At 41.9% G+C, this 16,854-nt stretch overlaps 1 protein-coding gene across 1 annotated transcript in view; it reads left to right on the forward strand.

Annotated features, from left to right (window-relative positions):
• The window catches only part of LOC104074816 (transcription factor IIIB 90 kDa subunit-like), a gene marked incomplete at its 3' end in the record, with an annotated part of 14,440 nt that extends 6,874 nt beyond the window's left edge, over nucleotides 1-7,566 (forward strand). Inside the window, exons 3-6 of the mRNA XM_009575086.1 lie at nucleotides 4,699-4,825; nucleotides 6,380-6,419; nucleotides 6,509-6,601; nucleotides 7,288-7,566. Coding sequence (XP_009573381.1) covers nucleotides 4,699-4,825; nucleotides 6,380-6,419; nucleotides 6,509-6,601; nucleotides 7,288-7,566 — 539 coding nt within the window. The remainder of the gene's footprint in view (nucleotides 1-4,698; nucleotides 4,826-6,379; nucleotides 6,420-6,508; nucleotides 6,602-7,287) is intronic.
• Between the last annotated feature and the right edge of the window lie 9,288 nt (nucleotides 7,567-16,854).

The following is a 16,854-nucleotide window of genomic DNA, read 5'->3' on the forward strand; positions in this document are numbered from 1 at the left end:
CATTTAGTAACTCTTTCTGATACGTGTTCTCTATTAAGTATCACTTTTAGGGTATGTGTTTACATACTTCCATAAATAGTTCATGCATAAACATTGTATGGCTTGGAAAAAAATTACTAGAGAAGAATGACGCTATAGACTGTTAAATTTGTAGTATAAAAAATAGTGATAGGTTGCTGCATCAGTGCGAATTCTGAACTTCTCTCCTGTGAGTGAGTGCACAGGTTTAGTGGTAGGCAGCACTGATGAATTTTAAGTTAAAACAGTGGGGATATACTGCAATATTTTGGTACTTCACTAAGATACAAAAGTAAATCCCATACTTTTCCAGAGTTTGCAAATATTGGAGTTGTCAAATCAGCTGATCTATTACTAGAATACATGTAATTGATATGACAATTAAGATTATGTAGATATCACGTAAGTTATTACTTAGGGTTTTAATTACATTGTTAATTTGGGAAAAATTAGGGGAATTTAATTACCACCACCAGCTTATCTTGGAATAAAGCTTTTTCATGTATTTCTGCTAACAATATGCCAATATTCAGCTTAGTACTTTTTTTAATCCACTAATAAAATATTTTAAGTACTTTAAAAAGACCTCTCACAACAGGTAACTTAAAGGCTGACTGCTTAGGCTAAATTTCACGTTCACAGTTGTCTCTGAAGTTACAATTTGTTTGCCCTTCTGTATGGAGGTCCAGCACAAGATACCTCTGCTTTATGCTGCCTGCTTTCTAGAGCTAGGTGCTGACTGTGTATACATAGGAGGACACCGTGGCTTTTCCTAAATGGTCTCTGCTTAGAAGTACCTCTTGGACTTTGAACTTGGACTCCTGAAGCATTTGTGAGTTGGACTCCGGAAGACCTTGTTCTTTTACCTGCTTTGTCACACCCCACCGCCACAGAATTTCAATTAAACATTAAAACCGAGCAGCTAGCTGCCCACAGGAGTCTTTTTTCCGTATCTGTAGACTGGATTTGTAAGTCTTCACTGGACGATATCCCTGAAACAAAACAAAGTGAAAAAAACATTGCTTGTAACCTCAAAACGACTGACCCATTTTCCCTTATTGGGAGCTAAATTAAGTGTGAACAGAACCGGTTTACTGTTTTGTGCACGAAAGTGCTTTATCGGAAGACGAGGTGTGGTTTTGTCCATAAACAGATGGAACAAAAGCCGTGGAAATTTTTCTTTGAAAAAAAAGGTTGGGGTTAGGGGCAGATGACGGGGCAGATGACACCAAGCTCTGGAAAAACTTTTCTCCCAAAGGAATTTGCTTGAAAGAGTTTGCTGTGAGAAACTGTAAGAGGAGGGTTTATACTGGAAGTTGAATCCTAGCCTGAGCTGTAGTGGTTGCCTCTGCTTCGACTATAAATAGAAAATACTTGTCTGCCAAATTTCAATTTTTACAGCCCTTTTGAATCCATGCCAAGGAAATAATATCTTAATTTGTATATCTGTTTATTTTCCTCCTTCTGTGCATAACTTGAAATGGCAACTTTTATTAGATTTCTTTGGATTAACAAAAGTGCAAAATGAACTTGGATACCATTTTTATGTGGAACGTAAAAAATAGCCCGTAGCTATTTTTTTTTTTTTTCATGAGGGCACTCCCTCGCCCCTGAAATTATTGTGCTTATAATTAAGGTTGCGTCATTTTTTCTTAGCTGCCAAACTAATGTTACCTTGTTTCATGCAGTGTAGACGGCTGCGTGCATCACTTTGTTGCCTTGGTGGCATGTGTCCAAACACTGGATAAAATTAAAGAAATGTTTAAAAATATGTAGACAGGATATCAGCCAATGTAAAATGTTGAGGCAGGCAAGTGGTTGGCAAACACAGGTATTTATTTATATCAAGTTAGAGGAGAAAATGTTGAGTGAACAGCTCGCTCTCCCACAGAGATGATGCTCAAGCTGTGATCTTGACCATCAGGGATGGTTCTTCATTTCGAGAGGAAGGCTAGAGCCTTGTGGTTAAGACTCTTCATTTCGAGAGGAAGGCTAGAGCCTTGTGGTTAAGACCGGCGATAAATGAAGAAGTAATGGGCCACTCTAAGTTTGGGCTTGCCACCGGGCTATGCCTACGCCATCACGCTGGCAGCCATCACCGCCAGGTGGTCAGCCCTCGTCCTGTGTGGCTTGGATCAGGACTGAGGAAGAGGAGGGCATTGGCATGGGACTGGACGCTGGTGGCCGGATCGGATGGTCGAACCATGCTGTGCTGTGGGTTTGAGCTCCTTGGTAGCACCACCAGCAAACAGACGTAGCTCTGCCCTGTCCTAGTGCAGATGCACTGAAGGTCTTAGGAGAGACCTGTGCAGCCGTTTCAGCTCAGGGCTCAAGCTGGTGCTTGAGGCAAAGCTCGTGCCAGCTGCCGGCACGTTGGCTCCCCTGTGTGCTAACGTCTGACGGGTGCAGGGTACGTGACGCAAGTCACACGACACGGTGGACAAGGAGAAGGACAGATGGAACCTCAGGTGTCCTCCAGGAGACGTGCACGGGGTTAAGTGCTGAAACCTAAGCATGGTCATCTCATCCCCAACCTTGCTTCATGAGCGACTGGTTTTGCTACTACTGTTTTCTATGTTGCTCTGCACCCTGGAGGTGTTGCCGTTTTGGCTGGGCTCTGGGTCTGGCTGCTCATCTCAAACTCGGAGCAAGCGTGGGATAAACAAACTGGGCATCTTTGCCAAAGTGCATGTTGGCTTTTTACAGTGGGAGGAGAATAACATTTTAAGTAGGCGAGACTTGTTTGGGAGGAAAAGTCTTGCTGAAGTGGAACTACCTGTGAGTGCATGATTCATACGTGGAGAGATGGATGACTGTAGTTTGATGATGGTGACTGGGAAGATCCGTGCTCTTAAAATGATACATGGGTTTGGCATTAAGTGAATCCTGAATTAAAATAATAATAACAGTGCCTAGCCAGGTTTTCCCTCTAGCCTGATAGATGAGGCTCTCTTCTGGAAGGTGGGTAATGCATGCTGGAAGCCCGTTAACACTGAGAAGGATTTCTAGTCTGTTAATTAAAAGCTGGGTGCTGCTGCTGCCAACAGCTTCCTCCTCTCCTTTCCAATTTGATCTGAAAGGGAGGAGGAGGGAGCTGGTCTCTGGTACTCTGAGGGGAAGTTTTGGGCTGTCAGTCACTTTCAGATACATGGCTAATTTGAGGCTTCATGGAGATGCCTGCACTCCAGAAGCAAGACTAGCTTTCAGAGGCTTTCTTCTCCTCAGCAGCACTAATTCTGGCCGGCGTAGCTGTGCATGGGCTCAGCGTGCTGCTTGCTGTTGGTTTTATGTGGAGCTGCCCGGCTCTCCCTGCGAATTTCACGGCACGAGATGCTGCGCGTGGCCTGCAGACTGTGCTCCAGGAGCAGGGTGCCTGCAGGCAAAGTGTCCTGAAGTTACAGCGTGCTACGTCCCTTTGTATGGGCTGTCTTGTCTTGCTCCTCAGTTTATAAAAAAAGAAATACAGGTACTGATAAGGATATTGGGACAGAGTGTGGCCCTATGCTCTTGGCTTTGACCCTGGAGTTGGTTGGAAACTGAATTTCTGTCCTAGAGAAAATTCCTTCTTCGGAAGGAGTTTTGTTGCAATCAGAGGTAAAAGAGAAAACCACAATGTTTTGGGGGGAGAAATGGCTGAACGTCTTGTGCTGGGAGTACTGAATCACTGTTTTTAGTTTCCTAACTTTGCAGATGGAAGCTGTTGTCAGCTTTACTTCCTCTGGAAGATGGGAATATTCCAGTGAAGCAGCTGCAGACCCATCGTTGCCGTTTTCCCATGGAAAATGTTGATATTATTAAAAGGGCACTTTCTGTCAGAAAGGCATTCTGCCAGACATTTCCTGACCTGGCTTTGTACTTAACCTTTTGTCTCGCTTTCTCCGTCTGTAAAATGGATGTGCTCATTCTCAACCACCTGTGTAAAATGCTGAAATTTGTGGATGAAGTTATGACAACATGGTCTCATTTAAGATTCAGTTCCTTTGAAAGATTCAGCTGCTTTCATGGCAGTTCCCCATGGAGCTAGTCCCATCTCTCACATAGGTAGGAACTTTTAAAATGCAAACATTAAACAAATACAAAGTATATTGTTGTAAAATTACATGCATTCATCTATTCCATCTGTGCAATGTGCAGACGATCCCTTTATTTTACTACTGGTTCTGTGTGTCCTGGGAAGATTACTTCTTGTCCCTCTTCCAGTCTGCTGAAGATATGTTACTTTAACATTTGCTTTGCATAAATTAATCATGCTAACATATCAGGAATATTTTTGAGCGTGCTCCTAAACTGTGATGGCAGATACTTTAGTTTGGGAATCTGTTTTTTTGTTGTTGATACAAAAACAACGAGACAGGAGGAATGAGCTGTATTTCTCATCGCAGTTTTGTCAGTCTATACTTAATTGACCGTAGTGGCTGTGGTATTTCTGTTCAGTCTTTGTTCATCAAAAAAAGTGTGTGTTACCATACTCCAGTAAATCGAAAGCTAATTTGTGATATGAGACGATACTCTTTTTGCAGCAGATGAAACAATTAGCACCACTTCAGTTTAATGTATTCTGCATTTGAGCCAGTTTCTACAGATTATGTGTTTATTCTGTAACTTTGCAGTTTGACAAATTTTGTTACTTTTAAAGAAGTTCTTAAAGTTGTTATGGTAATGTATTGTATGCTTTGGTAGGTTGACAGAGTTTGAAGATACACCGACAAGTCAACTCACCATCGATGAGTTTATGAAGATTGACTTGGAAGAAGAATGTGATCCTCCTTCATTTACAGCTGGTCAAAAAAAATTGAAGATACAGCAGGTGAATACTGAGTCAGATGCTCTCTGTATTTCTCTCCTCTCTCCGCCCTCTGTATATTCCTTTTTGAATCAGTAAATAATAAATCCTAACTGACCAGCCTTTGAGAAGGGTTAGTTACGTTTATTTTGAGGTTCTTAAGAGAAGGGTGAGCATTAGTGCGTATGATACCCATTAACTAAAGGATATTTTTTTGTTTTACTGGCAAAGGGACAGCTTCTCAGTTAAAAAAAAAAAAATTGTTTTTCTCCTATATCATTTTTGCTCCCTCCTCCAGACAGATGTGCTCTTTCAGATATGTAGCTTCAAATGTAGCTTTAAACATCCCGTGATGAGGGATCGAAGTGTGTCTCAGCCGGCCTCTGCAGGAAGCACAGAGTCGCTGCTCTTGTTAGTGCAGATCAGGACATCTGGGTGGCCGCGTAAAAGAGCACCAGCTGAGCTTCCATGTTTTGCAGGATACCAGTGTTTGCTGCTTAGCCTGTGACTGCTGTATTGTAGATGAGGGCTCAGCACACTCTGCCCAGATGCTCCCCCGTTTGCAAGCTGTATTAAGTTATAGTAAGGACTGTTACCTCCTTTATGCTTGCTTTCCTGCTGCATGTATGTTTCCCTTCTTGTGCCCTGACCTTTTACCAAAGCATCAAATCTTTTTGTCCTTACAAAACTGCAGGCTCTCATGTGACAAGTTAAGCTGAGCTTGTGACATGGAGGTCTTGATTAGCTGTCCTAATGTCTGCACTTCTCTTTTATGGGCTGTATGCACTCTTCCACCCTGGTTAGCAAGGATCAGAGTTGCAAAAGTGTAAGCTTTGTAATTGGATCAGAAACTGCAGTTTTTTAAGGTGATACCCATGGTCAGGAGAAGTACCATTAAGTATAATTTTTTTTTTTGAACACATACGAAAACAATAACCCAATTGCTTTTAACGAGACTGCTGGTTTTTTGTGTGGTACAGCACCTGCTTCGACAGAGATTAGTTCTCATGTGGCTTAATTTCTTTACAAAGCATGAACTAAAGCTGGCACCAGAGGAGAAGATTTTACTACCATCATAACCAAATCTTACATTATTAGTTTTTCAGGGGTTTTTTTTTTACTGTTCTAAATATGCTATCATTTAAAGGTCTATAGGCGTGTTTGTGGTGTTCTCAAGAGCCTGCCAGGTGCTGTACGTCAGTATTTCACTCTGCCGTCGCCTGCGTGCTGTGTCTGGCCCAGGCAGCGCAATTTCAGCGCTGTTCTTGTGCTTGCTCACATCTACAGGCACAGTCATAGAGTCTTGACTGCTGAAGAATGGGGCCTTTTATTTGCAGCTTGCCAGAGTGAAGGTTCCTTTGGAAGTATAGACATGGGTGAGATAACATTTGAAATCGGTCAGTATTTTGAAACTTGTCTGTCTTACCTCTCTGACACTGTAATTTGAGTTAGGATTCAAAACCTGCTTATTGCTTTTAAAATACCCTATGATTCTGTGTCTCTATATACAGTTCACAAACAGTACGAAGTTAGGTTTTTTTAGTAATTTCACGTTTATTTTGTTTATTTTCGTTTCAGCTTGAGAAGGCGTTATCAAAAAAACTGGAGGATTTTGAAGGTATCAGTTGTGTTTAGTGTAACATATCACTAATTTGTTCAAAATGACATCAGTGATTGCTGAGTTTTATTTTTATTTCAACACCACAGGTGAAATATCGAGCTATCAAGATGAAATAGAGATTGAGTTAGAAAACAGTAGACCGAAAGCAAAAGGCGTATTTGCAAATTTCACTAAAGATGGTAAGTCTAGAAAGAGTTGTGGCTACTAAATAATAACGGGTTCAGAACCTGCAGGCAGTCTTAAGTGTATGAACTTTATTGTGATAAATGTGATCATATATATGCTTGCGTAGTACAAGATCTCTATTGTGTTGGGGTTCTCTCTGCCAATTAGTTGGTTCAAATATCAGTCTTCAAAACAACTACATTGTTCATTACAATGACAGTTCATTAATGATTTCAGTTGTTTTTCTTCCCTGGTGCAGTATAAGCTTGGCACTGGCACCTGAAAATGTTCCTTTTCATCATTGAAAGTGCAGTGGAACAGTATCTAGACCCTTCTGTCACCGAATCCCCCAGTTGACTAAGTGATACGGAAGGGCTTTGTGCTGGTTGAACGGGCTATTATACCACTAAGTAGCTGGCTTCTCTCGCAAAGCCCTTTTACCTGCCATAATTTGATAACACAATACTTCTATTTTAAATGATGACTGTATTCACAGAAATACATTTTACTAGCCAAGGTAATGAATTTGAAGAGCATCTGGAAACTCCATGTATTCATACATTGTACTAAAATATTGTGTATTTCTTCTACAGATTTCCTCTAAAGATTTTTATTCTTTAAGTGAGCGCCTCTTTATGTATTTAGTTTCTGTAACAGATGGTATGCAGTGATCTGTTGGGTTTTTTTTCTTCCCTTACAGATTCTATAGAAGATAATACCTCTAGCGTACTTGGAGAGGAGGAAGCAGAAGATGAGGAACTGGAAGCAGCTGCTAATCACTTAAACAAGGACTTCTATAATGAACTTCATGAGAAGGATAGAGTAAAAAAAAATGAAGATAGGGAATGCAAAAATGGAAATGAAGCTCTTGTAAGACCACCTGCACTGGAATCCTTGCTCGGCCCGCTCCCCACTGCAGCTAGTCTTGGCATAACAGAGTCCATAAAAGAGTGCATATCCACTAAGGACCGAGAGCCTGGTGAGTAGGAAATCAGTTCAGCTCAGAGTGGAAGCTGGACACATGCAGCCAGTTGTGGGTTTGTTGTGTAATTTCCGTGTGTCTTGATGGTTACTGTTGTGACAATTCCGTGAATCACTGTAACATCGAGGTACAAGAGCTGTGAGGTTGGATGAGACCAGCCTGGTTGTTGATGTTGGTCGTTGGCATCTGCTCCTCAGGAAGCTGCAGGAAAATCTGGAGTGCCTAATTATTTTCTGAAGCCTGAGAATGTATGTATCTCAGTCAAGTAGATTTGCAGTCATATGATAGCTGATTTCAAGCCATGCAGTCTCAATTAGGAAATTGGAGGAAGCGGATTTCTGTAACTATGACTGGGAATTAAAACCCAAGTGTGAGAATTTTAGATCAAGGCAGACTTTCTCAGGAGACATTTTACTGGAGTCAAACATGATGCAGTCTGTCTCTCTGATCGAGAATCTTTGCAAATGGCAAATATTTAGTATGTTTGTAAGAGGAAATAACTGGTTGTATGCTTTTTTCTTTGATATGGACTTTGGTGTGTGTTTTGGTGATTTTGCTCCATTTTTCTTAAAACTCCCAGATCTATCTGTATAGATATAGCTCAGTATAGTAGAGTGGGAGCAGGACTGATCAACTAAGGAAGCCAATTTTGCCAGAGCCATTAAGGCAGACAGTACTGCAAACAGCCAGTCGTCCAGGCAGATTTGTTTGCTTCTTCTTAGGTGTGCTTGAGCTTTATAGAGATGACTTTTTTAAAATTCCTTTTGCATCTTAATGACTCTGAGAACTGGACATATCTAAAGGGCATTTTATTCTTTATCGCAGTTAATTTTTCCATCGTAGGATACACTTGTCCAAATTTATTTTGTCAGCTTACTTGGGGGTCGATGCAGCAGAACATTTTATTATCCATACTGTTCTGATGCTAATTTCTGTTCAACAGCACCTACTTATAATAAGGTACTCCCTGCCTCAATAGATGTACTGAATGCATTCAGATTCTTACTATGTTAGGGTACACATCCCAGAAACGTAGCAGGATGATTGCACGTTTATATTTTGTACAAATGAAATCATATAGAAACAGTTAAGTGGTTTTGGTTTTGTTTTAATTACAATTAAGAAAATGGATGGCTCGTGGCTCATCTTTCTCCTGGAAATCAGCAGTTCATGTCGAAGAGAGGTCAGTAATGGCTAGAAGCTGTTGTTGTCTGACTACCCAATGACCTGTAAAAATGATTTCCCAGTGATGGGCGTTTCTCAGCTGGCATTGCTATTGACCATTTTAATGGACAAGCTGAGGACTGAGTTTAAAGACGAAACTAAGCTGGTGTAGCCAGGTATGTTGCTCTGAGTTGGGCTTCAGGCAGGTGGGCAGGAGAGTGCATGGCTGCTCATGCTATGGCTTGTCTGCAGTTGCTGTTTGTTTTCTTTCAAAAGTGGAAGATGTGCCAAATGAACTGAATTTCAAAACCAAATATGTTTCAGTATGTTCATTCTCTTTTAATGCATCTGAGAAATCATTGCAGGTGTTTGAACAAGTACTTATTTTCTTAACATGTTGTGAAGCTCATATGCCAAATTATTGTTTTGGTTTTATTTTGATTGTACATCCTGCCCCAAACTTTTTTTTTTTTTTTTTTTTGCAATGACTCTGCTAATTTATTTTAATCATTTAAAAGTTTCATGTTAAGTCAGATTCACTTTGGTTATGTTTGTACTGCGGGGTAGTTGTGCTGGGGTGCAGTTCCCAGTCTCCGAGCCCTTGCCACGTGGTGCCTGCGTGGTATGGGTGCACCACGGTGTGCGTGTGCATCATCCCCCTGAGGACCTGGTTCCCTTTGGGAAGTCATCTGGGTTCAGGAGCGGTAACGGAGCCTCGATGTGTTTTGGATGATCAGGAACCAGGTCTAGCAGGCTGGGAAGTACACCTGGCTTGCACTTGGTATGTTATTACACAGAATAAAGAAAACCTCTTGTTAAGACACCTCCCGTTGGTCACCTGTGCATCTTAGCTCTGAACCTGGATGAAAAACAGCGTAGATGTTTCTGTCACCTCAGGCAATGATGTCTTGAGTTCTGCCTCATAGCTCTGGGAAATCTGGGAAAGGTTTGTACCTGGAGGTAGTATCTTCTTCTATCAGGCCAACTGGTATAGTTGTAAAAATTAGATGATTTCTAGGTTTCTGGGCCCTTCTTCAAGTCTCAAAAAGAAATGGCAGTTTTCAAAACTAAATATAGGATGAGAGCAGTTGCTCAGAATTTAATTTGAGATGGCACAATTATACATCATCTTGAAACAAAGGTAGTTGGTACCTGTGGAGGGAAGAGGGAAACATCATAAAATTTCCTGAATTTATCCTGTGTATTTGAGTTTAGCGTAGTGCAATTTGTATTGTGAATCTCAGCTGGCCATAGGTTTGCTGTGGTATTTCATGTTCTAACACCTAAGTCTGTTGGAGAAGGCAGAGAGTCATCATAACATTGCACCCTTAAGGTGATGTTTTGGTCCTTCTCCAGAGCTGTGTAAGTCATAAACCAGCTTCCCCCCAGCGCTCTCCAACCCTGAATCATCTTCCACTGTGTGGACCATCTGGGTCAAGTTGGGCTGGAGACTTTAGTTGGGATGATTTTGTATCTCCTGCTGGCCTCCACGTGTTGTTGGATGGGTGTATTACGTCCGGTCAGTGCAGCGATTGGAAACGGCGTGCCTGGTGCTACATGGTGAGGATTCCCAGCAAACCCTCGTGGTGATATACTGCATGGTTGGGCAGGTGGCTATTAAGTAGGAGCTCAGCAAGCAGGTGCAGTATGTGCGATGTTTGACCTCTTATAATGCAGGGCATCTCCTCTCCTTTCTGTAATGATGTCTCTTCCTCCAAAAAACCTCTGCTGTAGGTATCTTCTACAAAGTCTTTTCATTTGGCTTTTGCATGTGGTAATTCAGTTTTTAATTGCCTACATCAGCTGCTTTGGGAAATCTTCCACCTTTGTGCTATGGCGGCTGCAGCAACAGCAGAAGGTTTCTCACAAACTGCTTATGCAGATAAGACTTAGGTGCAGAGCCCAAGTATTAAGAAAAATTTAGTGTATTTTTGCTCCACTTACAATTGGTGTTTGAGCAGTGTGAGCTTATCTGTATGAATGTTTTATGAAAAACATAGTATTTTAGGAAATTTGCATTACAAAGAGAGCATGTAAGGTACCGGGTTAATGAATCTGAGGCAGTAAAGTGCTTAGAATAAACACTACATTTGACTGTTTTTTTCCTACAAAGTGTATTAATTTGCAAAGACATTTAAGCTGAAATCTGTTTGAGTCCTTGCAAATGGCTTCTTTCTTATTCTTCATGATGAAAGTGCTTTATAGTGAGATCTGTTTCAGAGATGGAGATCGGGTACACCAGTCTGTCCGTTTTCCTGGCTGTGCAGCGTCCCAGCATCCTCTCCACGCTCTACGTCCTTTTTCTGATTCTGCAGTTCCTCAAAACAGGGCACCTTTTCCTTTAGGAGACTGCCACAGTCCAATATCATGGACTCCATTCTCAGGAAATAACATTCTTTGGTGTAAAATTTCCCTTTGCAATTTATTTTTATGTCCTTTTTATACCACTTCAAATATTTTATCATCTTTCTTAGTGTTTCTGGCCTTCTGATGTTTGCTGGCTGTCACCCTGTCCTTCCCTTGTCACACTGCTAGGCTGTACACCTCCAGTTCATCTCTTCTTGCCACATAAATCAGAAGTCATAAACTTAATTCTGGCCAGGGCTAAAAGTGAGGAAGATCTGATAATAACAGAGATAAAGGTAAAATACAGGGTGTAAGTTACCAACTGACTTTATATAACTTCCCCTTCATAATCTAGGTGCTGTTTGAGGCCTGATTTAGTTTTTGTTTCAAATCAAAATTCACATGCAGTCACTTAGGGCAGTAGTTTCAAATAATGTATGTGAAGTGGGTGGTAACACGCTCCTGCACGTCCTCATGAAAGTAAGCGGCTTTTGCAGTGAGCAGTTACCGTGCATGTACCATCTTGTGCTTGTTTAGGCACCCAGCTAACTGCATTCACTGCTAATTTCACAAAGAATACATGAGAAAGGTTTTGTGCTTGTTCATAATTAATAGTTTGCTCATTTATTACTCCTTGTATTTATGCCTCCATTACTGCTGCAGGCGTACTCTGACACGGGCTGAGGTCGGAAGATGTTGCCATTGATTTCTGTGGGTGTTAAAGACCCCATGCAGATAGGGTTCATTGATTGAATAGTTGTCGTCCCTGCGTACCAGCGCTTTTCAACTTCTTACTCAAGGAGGACGTGAAAAGTGGCTGAAGATGAAGTTATACGAGACAGGGATGGGCTCATCCTCCAGGGTCTTACTCTTTTCCTCCAGATTTCATCCCCCTCACCCTACCAGCAGCCAGCTCCCGCTTCATACCTTGTCCTGGCCCTGAGGCTTGCCCCATCCCTCCGTGAGCAGACTCAGCTCCCTAACCCAGCGAGGAAAAATGCATGCGTGCATGATCCCCTTTCTTTTTTTGGCAGCAGCAGACGACCAGTGCCAGCAGCACTGCAGGCAGGGAAGTTTGCAGAAACGTGACATTTCTAGCAGGGTCCAAGCTGCCGTGGAAGGATGCTTAAGGGCCCACAGGCTGCAAACAGCTGGAGAAGGGCTGTTGGCAGCGCGTGTGCCCAGGAGGGTTGTTTGCCCCATCCATGAGCCCCAGCCCGGATTGCTGCGTGGCAGGGGGCACGCTCACTGCTCTTGCCCTTGCTGCTCCATCAACGGATGGGTGTTCACCTCCTCTGTGTGCTGGTTTCTTCTGGCATCCTCCTTTCTTCCTCAGATTTTTTCTGAGTACGTCAGTGCCAACTGTTTGAAAATGTATAAATGTATATGTGCATATAAAAGTATACAAAAAGATATAATCAGTAATTAGAGAGAACATTCTGAAGCCCTATTAAATCATAATTACTGCATACATGAGACATAAAGCTGCTGAGTTTAGCGCTAATTGTGTTACATATGCAAAGTACACTTGGTCATCAGTGTAAGCATGTATGTCCCCATCCTGATTGCTCTTCTTCTGGCTCTGGTTTCAACGGTGCAGTTGCTTTTGTGGTTTTAAGCCCCACCTGTGGAAACAAGCGGCACATGTGGCCTGTGGTGCCACCTTCCTTGTGTGATGCCTTCGGAGAACTTTGAGGGTTTGATCCTTGCCTTCATGTGCTGTTTGCTCTTTTGAAAATATTTTCTGTGGCAGGACTAGCTCTTTCCCAATTTTGAGATCTAAGCAATAAAAACCTTGGTACAAGCTAATCTTTCTAGTCTAGCCTCTATATGCCTACATTTGGCAGTTGTGATAGACTGTATCCCTGATTGAGCCTTCATTATGCTGTTAATGAGATGTGAAGAGCTTGCTGCAGCCAGCATGGTAATAGGAGACCACCAGCTGCTTTGAATGCAGTTTTTTGATACCTGAAGTCTTGGGTATGAATTACAGATGACATGATTTTCTTACTTGACTATGTATGTCACTCACACACGAGTATTGCATGTGCATGTGTTACTCCAAAATCTGTGTACACATTTTTTCATGCAGGATCTTTGCATTTCATTGAAGGATAGGAATGCTATTAATTCGTTCCATGTTCATGCCGTGAGTAACTAGGAAGGTTAAGGGATGAAAACTAATCATATAGTTTGGCTGAAAGATTTCCAAACAAATCTAGAGGAATTTTGGAGAGAAACCTGCAGTTTGTTAGAGCCATCAGGAGATAAATTTGAGTGAAAGCATAAGCTGAATCATGTGAATACATATTTAGAACATTTGTGGATGTTTTAGGAATTTTCCAAAGGGTTTATCAATACAGACAGTCCTTATAGGAAAACGTGTCATTTTTGTCAGAAGTCTTGGTCAAAAAGAACTGCCCCAGAGTAATGGATGCTGTGGTCAGGAGAAAGTACTGGAGAGGGGGGTTCAGGTTCCTGAGCGAAACGGAGCAGACCGGTCTCTTAAACCTTACTTGGCCATGTCCCATGTGAGTGAATGCCCTTAGCTCGTGGCTGACCAACCTGGCTGTCCTGTTACCAGGTGAGGAAGTCTCTTTATCCCCTTCTCTCCCCATCTCCATCTCCATCTCCATCCCCATCCCCATCCCCATCCCCACACACAGGTCCTTCTCCTTCTCCTTCTCTTTTTCCTTATTTTTTGTTTCACAAAATTCTGGTCTGGAATGGGAAATGCTTTAAAACCTTGAAAGCTTTTCCAGGCTTGGATATTTTTTTTGCCTGACTCCTGCCTCACCCTGACTGCCAAGTGGGCAGTGGGCAACGTGTCTTTTCTGTCTTGAATTCTTCCAATAAAAGCATGACGGAAAATCAGTTTTCTTTTCAATTTGAGTAGCATAAAAGCCTTACGCTACTCTTTGCTGAGAAGGCTAACCTGCCGCTTAAGGCCTTATCCTCCCTTGCTTGAGGAAAAAAGGCAAAAAAGCTTCTCCTCTCTCACTGCTTCAGCCAGCTGCTGGCCACAGGCTCATTGGAGAAGGAGGTGGCAGCAGGGCTGTTCCTCCGGTTTGGAGACACGCTCCTGGGAGAAGAGGGTGAGCGTGCCGAACAGGGGCTCTGGTGCGTCTTGGTATTTGACATGTGTGTGCTGCTGCATTGATACTGCTTTTTAATGGAGCAAGGAGAAGCAGTCAGCCCGAGCAGGTTTTTATGCATTGTTTTCCCTTGTGTTGAGGGGAAATCCAGGTCTGCTGTCATCTGCTCTACCTAGGCTTAGGCTTAAGGAGGTGTCCAGGAGCACAAAGCTGGGCAAACAGGGAGAAGAGGAGAAGCTCAGCTGGGGCTTTAGAAATGGTCCTTTTCCCGTACCTAAATAGCAGAATTACGAAAGCAGTTGTTCCTCAAATACTAAGGGAGTGTTGTGTTTCATGGTTGACTTAGATGCCTTGGCATTTGTAGGCACCAATCTAAGGTTTTCCTTCCGTTGGGGCTTCTTTTCCAGGTTTTCTCCTGTCTGCACTCCCTAGCATCTGAAAAGATGCTGGTTCTCAGCATGGGAGATACTTTCAGGGGCATTTATAATTGCTCCTGTCTTTCTGGGGGCTGATTCTCAAGGAACCTGTGGAAATCATCTAAGGGATCGCTGCCCCGCTGCTAAATCTTGGTTGAAATAGGCTGTGGATTAAAACAAGACTCGGGGAGGTGGTATTGGGGGGTGACGACACAGACGCTACAGGCACACAGGAAACCTGGCTAAAAAAACTGACTAACTTCCCTGCTAGGATAAGAATTCCTTTCTGCCAGAATTTGAGACCATTGATGCTCACAGTTATTTGGTTAGTTGTCCAGTTTGCAGAAGAAATGGGCGTTCCTGCCAAAAAAGAAGAAAAGTTTTTCACCAAAAAACTCACCTGAAAACTGAAATTGTTCATTAGAGAGTTGCGGAAAGTTAAACGTGTGGAGGCTACGGAGAGGACATTGAATTTGCATGGAAAGCTAATCACCTAGGAGGATGTTATTTGAGCAATTCATCACGGTATCTGAAATGTGGGAGTGGAGGCCTGGGTTCAGTTCAGTTCGGTTCAGGGAGCCTTCATGGTCTCAGTTGTTATTGAGAATAAAGACTTACTAACCTAGGTCAAGGAGCCACAAAACGTGCCCTTGGAAGAAGAAAATACAGCACAGAGAGGTTTGCAAGGCTTAGCTACTTTGGGTTTAATATGATGGGTAATAAATCCATGTGCAGTGCTGTGGTGGATCCTGACCACTTCGCGTTTGTCTTGCATCTTCTGAAAAAGCTAAAATAATCCTCCGTTTAGTACTTTATTTTCTTGTGGTACAGATTAGGATGGTAAAGGCAATACCTGCAAACTGAAAATCCACCGAAGTAAACCCTTTAAATGGAGTGCTGCTTCTGCGAGGTTTTAATATTTTTGTGTAGCAGTTTGTTGTTTTGCTTTTGTTTGGTAGCTTTGAATTTAGTTTGAAAAATTAAATTCTATATCCTCTTAAAGATTAACTTCATCATACCCCTACACACTTCATCTGTTTTGTTTGTTGGTCTGAAATCTGTGGGACTGTCATAGTAGTCAAGATAAACGTGTATGCATGGGTTGGACTGCGGCTTGCGTAGATGACTCTTGTAATTAGGGATTTCAGATAGGGCACTACAGACTGTTGATGAAGAGAGTCATGAGTTTAGGCTTGTATAATTGTAGTTTGACATTTTTGGTTTGCTAAATGCTTTTATAACTAAAATGGATGTATTATCCAATAGAAGAATAATATTAATGTTGACACTATTGGCAATTAAAAACAATTTTGGAAACTGAATTTTATCTGATTGCTTTTGAAATAATTTTCAAATGTTACTTTAGTATTGCTTTATTTATTAGGTCTTTTTTCTTGTGTTACGATGAGATAATTGCTATTTATTTTTTATCCTGTAAGCAATTATAATCAGAGCAACCGAGTATAGACTCTGCTTTGACCTGGAATCAGGGTGACCTGTCAACATGAGGCTACTGTACTCTTCAGCTTTTCAATTTCATTTTTTTTTTTCATATGTGCTCACCAGAATGCATTCAGTAGGGCTGAAAAAATTGCATTTAGAGTTTTCGGTGTTTATTAATTACAGTGGTGCAAAGCCATAGAAATGGGAAGATAAGACCAACTTTGGGCTGGTTATTAATAACAAAAATAGTGATCTTTTGTTTAGGATTGTGTGGACTGTGTTGGGTCAAGAGTGTCTGAAGTGGCTGGACGAGGAGATGCCGGCAGGCTGTGTGGGGAGGGGTAGTTGCAAATTAAGGGGGGGAATTGCAAAGAGTTGACTATAGGGATTTTTTGCAGCCGAGTTTTGCTAAAAGGAAGCAGAAGATACTTTCTTTTACTTTTAAAGTCAGCAGTTTAAGGTAAGGCTCAGCTTTCATATTGAAACATATGTGTACACCTAAGATTGTAGAAGTTGTTTTCTGTGACGAGAGACCTGGACATTTACAACTGTGCAGCAGAATAAGGGAATGAATATGAAGTGAGAGAGAGTAAATAGTGCTGTTAGGTAGTACGAGGAAAGAAATTTGGAGCAAGAAACAAGGCTCTTGAGATAGGTATAAACGCAAAAGCCAGAAGTAAACAGCTGTACAGTGGGTGAAAAGATACCATTTTTCAGCAAATTCACTACCTAAATGCCATGTTTGATTTAGCTACGGTGGGGAAGCCACCGTGTGCTCACAGATGGGAAGGAAGTAAAACAGTGCTCTGTGACCGAATCGT

Source organism: Fulmarus glacialis, unplaced genomic scaffold, assembly GCF_000690835.1.
Source record: "Fulmarus glacialis isolate BGI_N327 unplaced genomic scaffold, ASM69083v1 scaffold5323, whole genome shotgun sequence".
Classification (NCBI taxonomy): Eukaryota; Metazoa; Chordata; class Aves; order Procellariiformes; family Procellariidae; genus Fulmarus; species Fulmarus glacialis.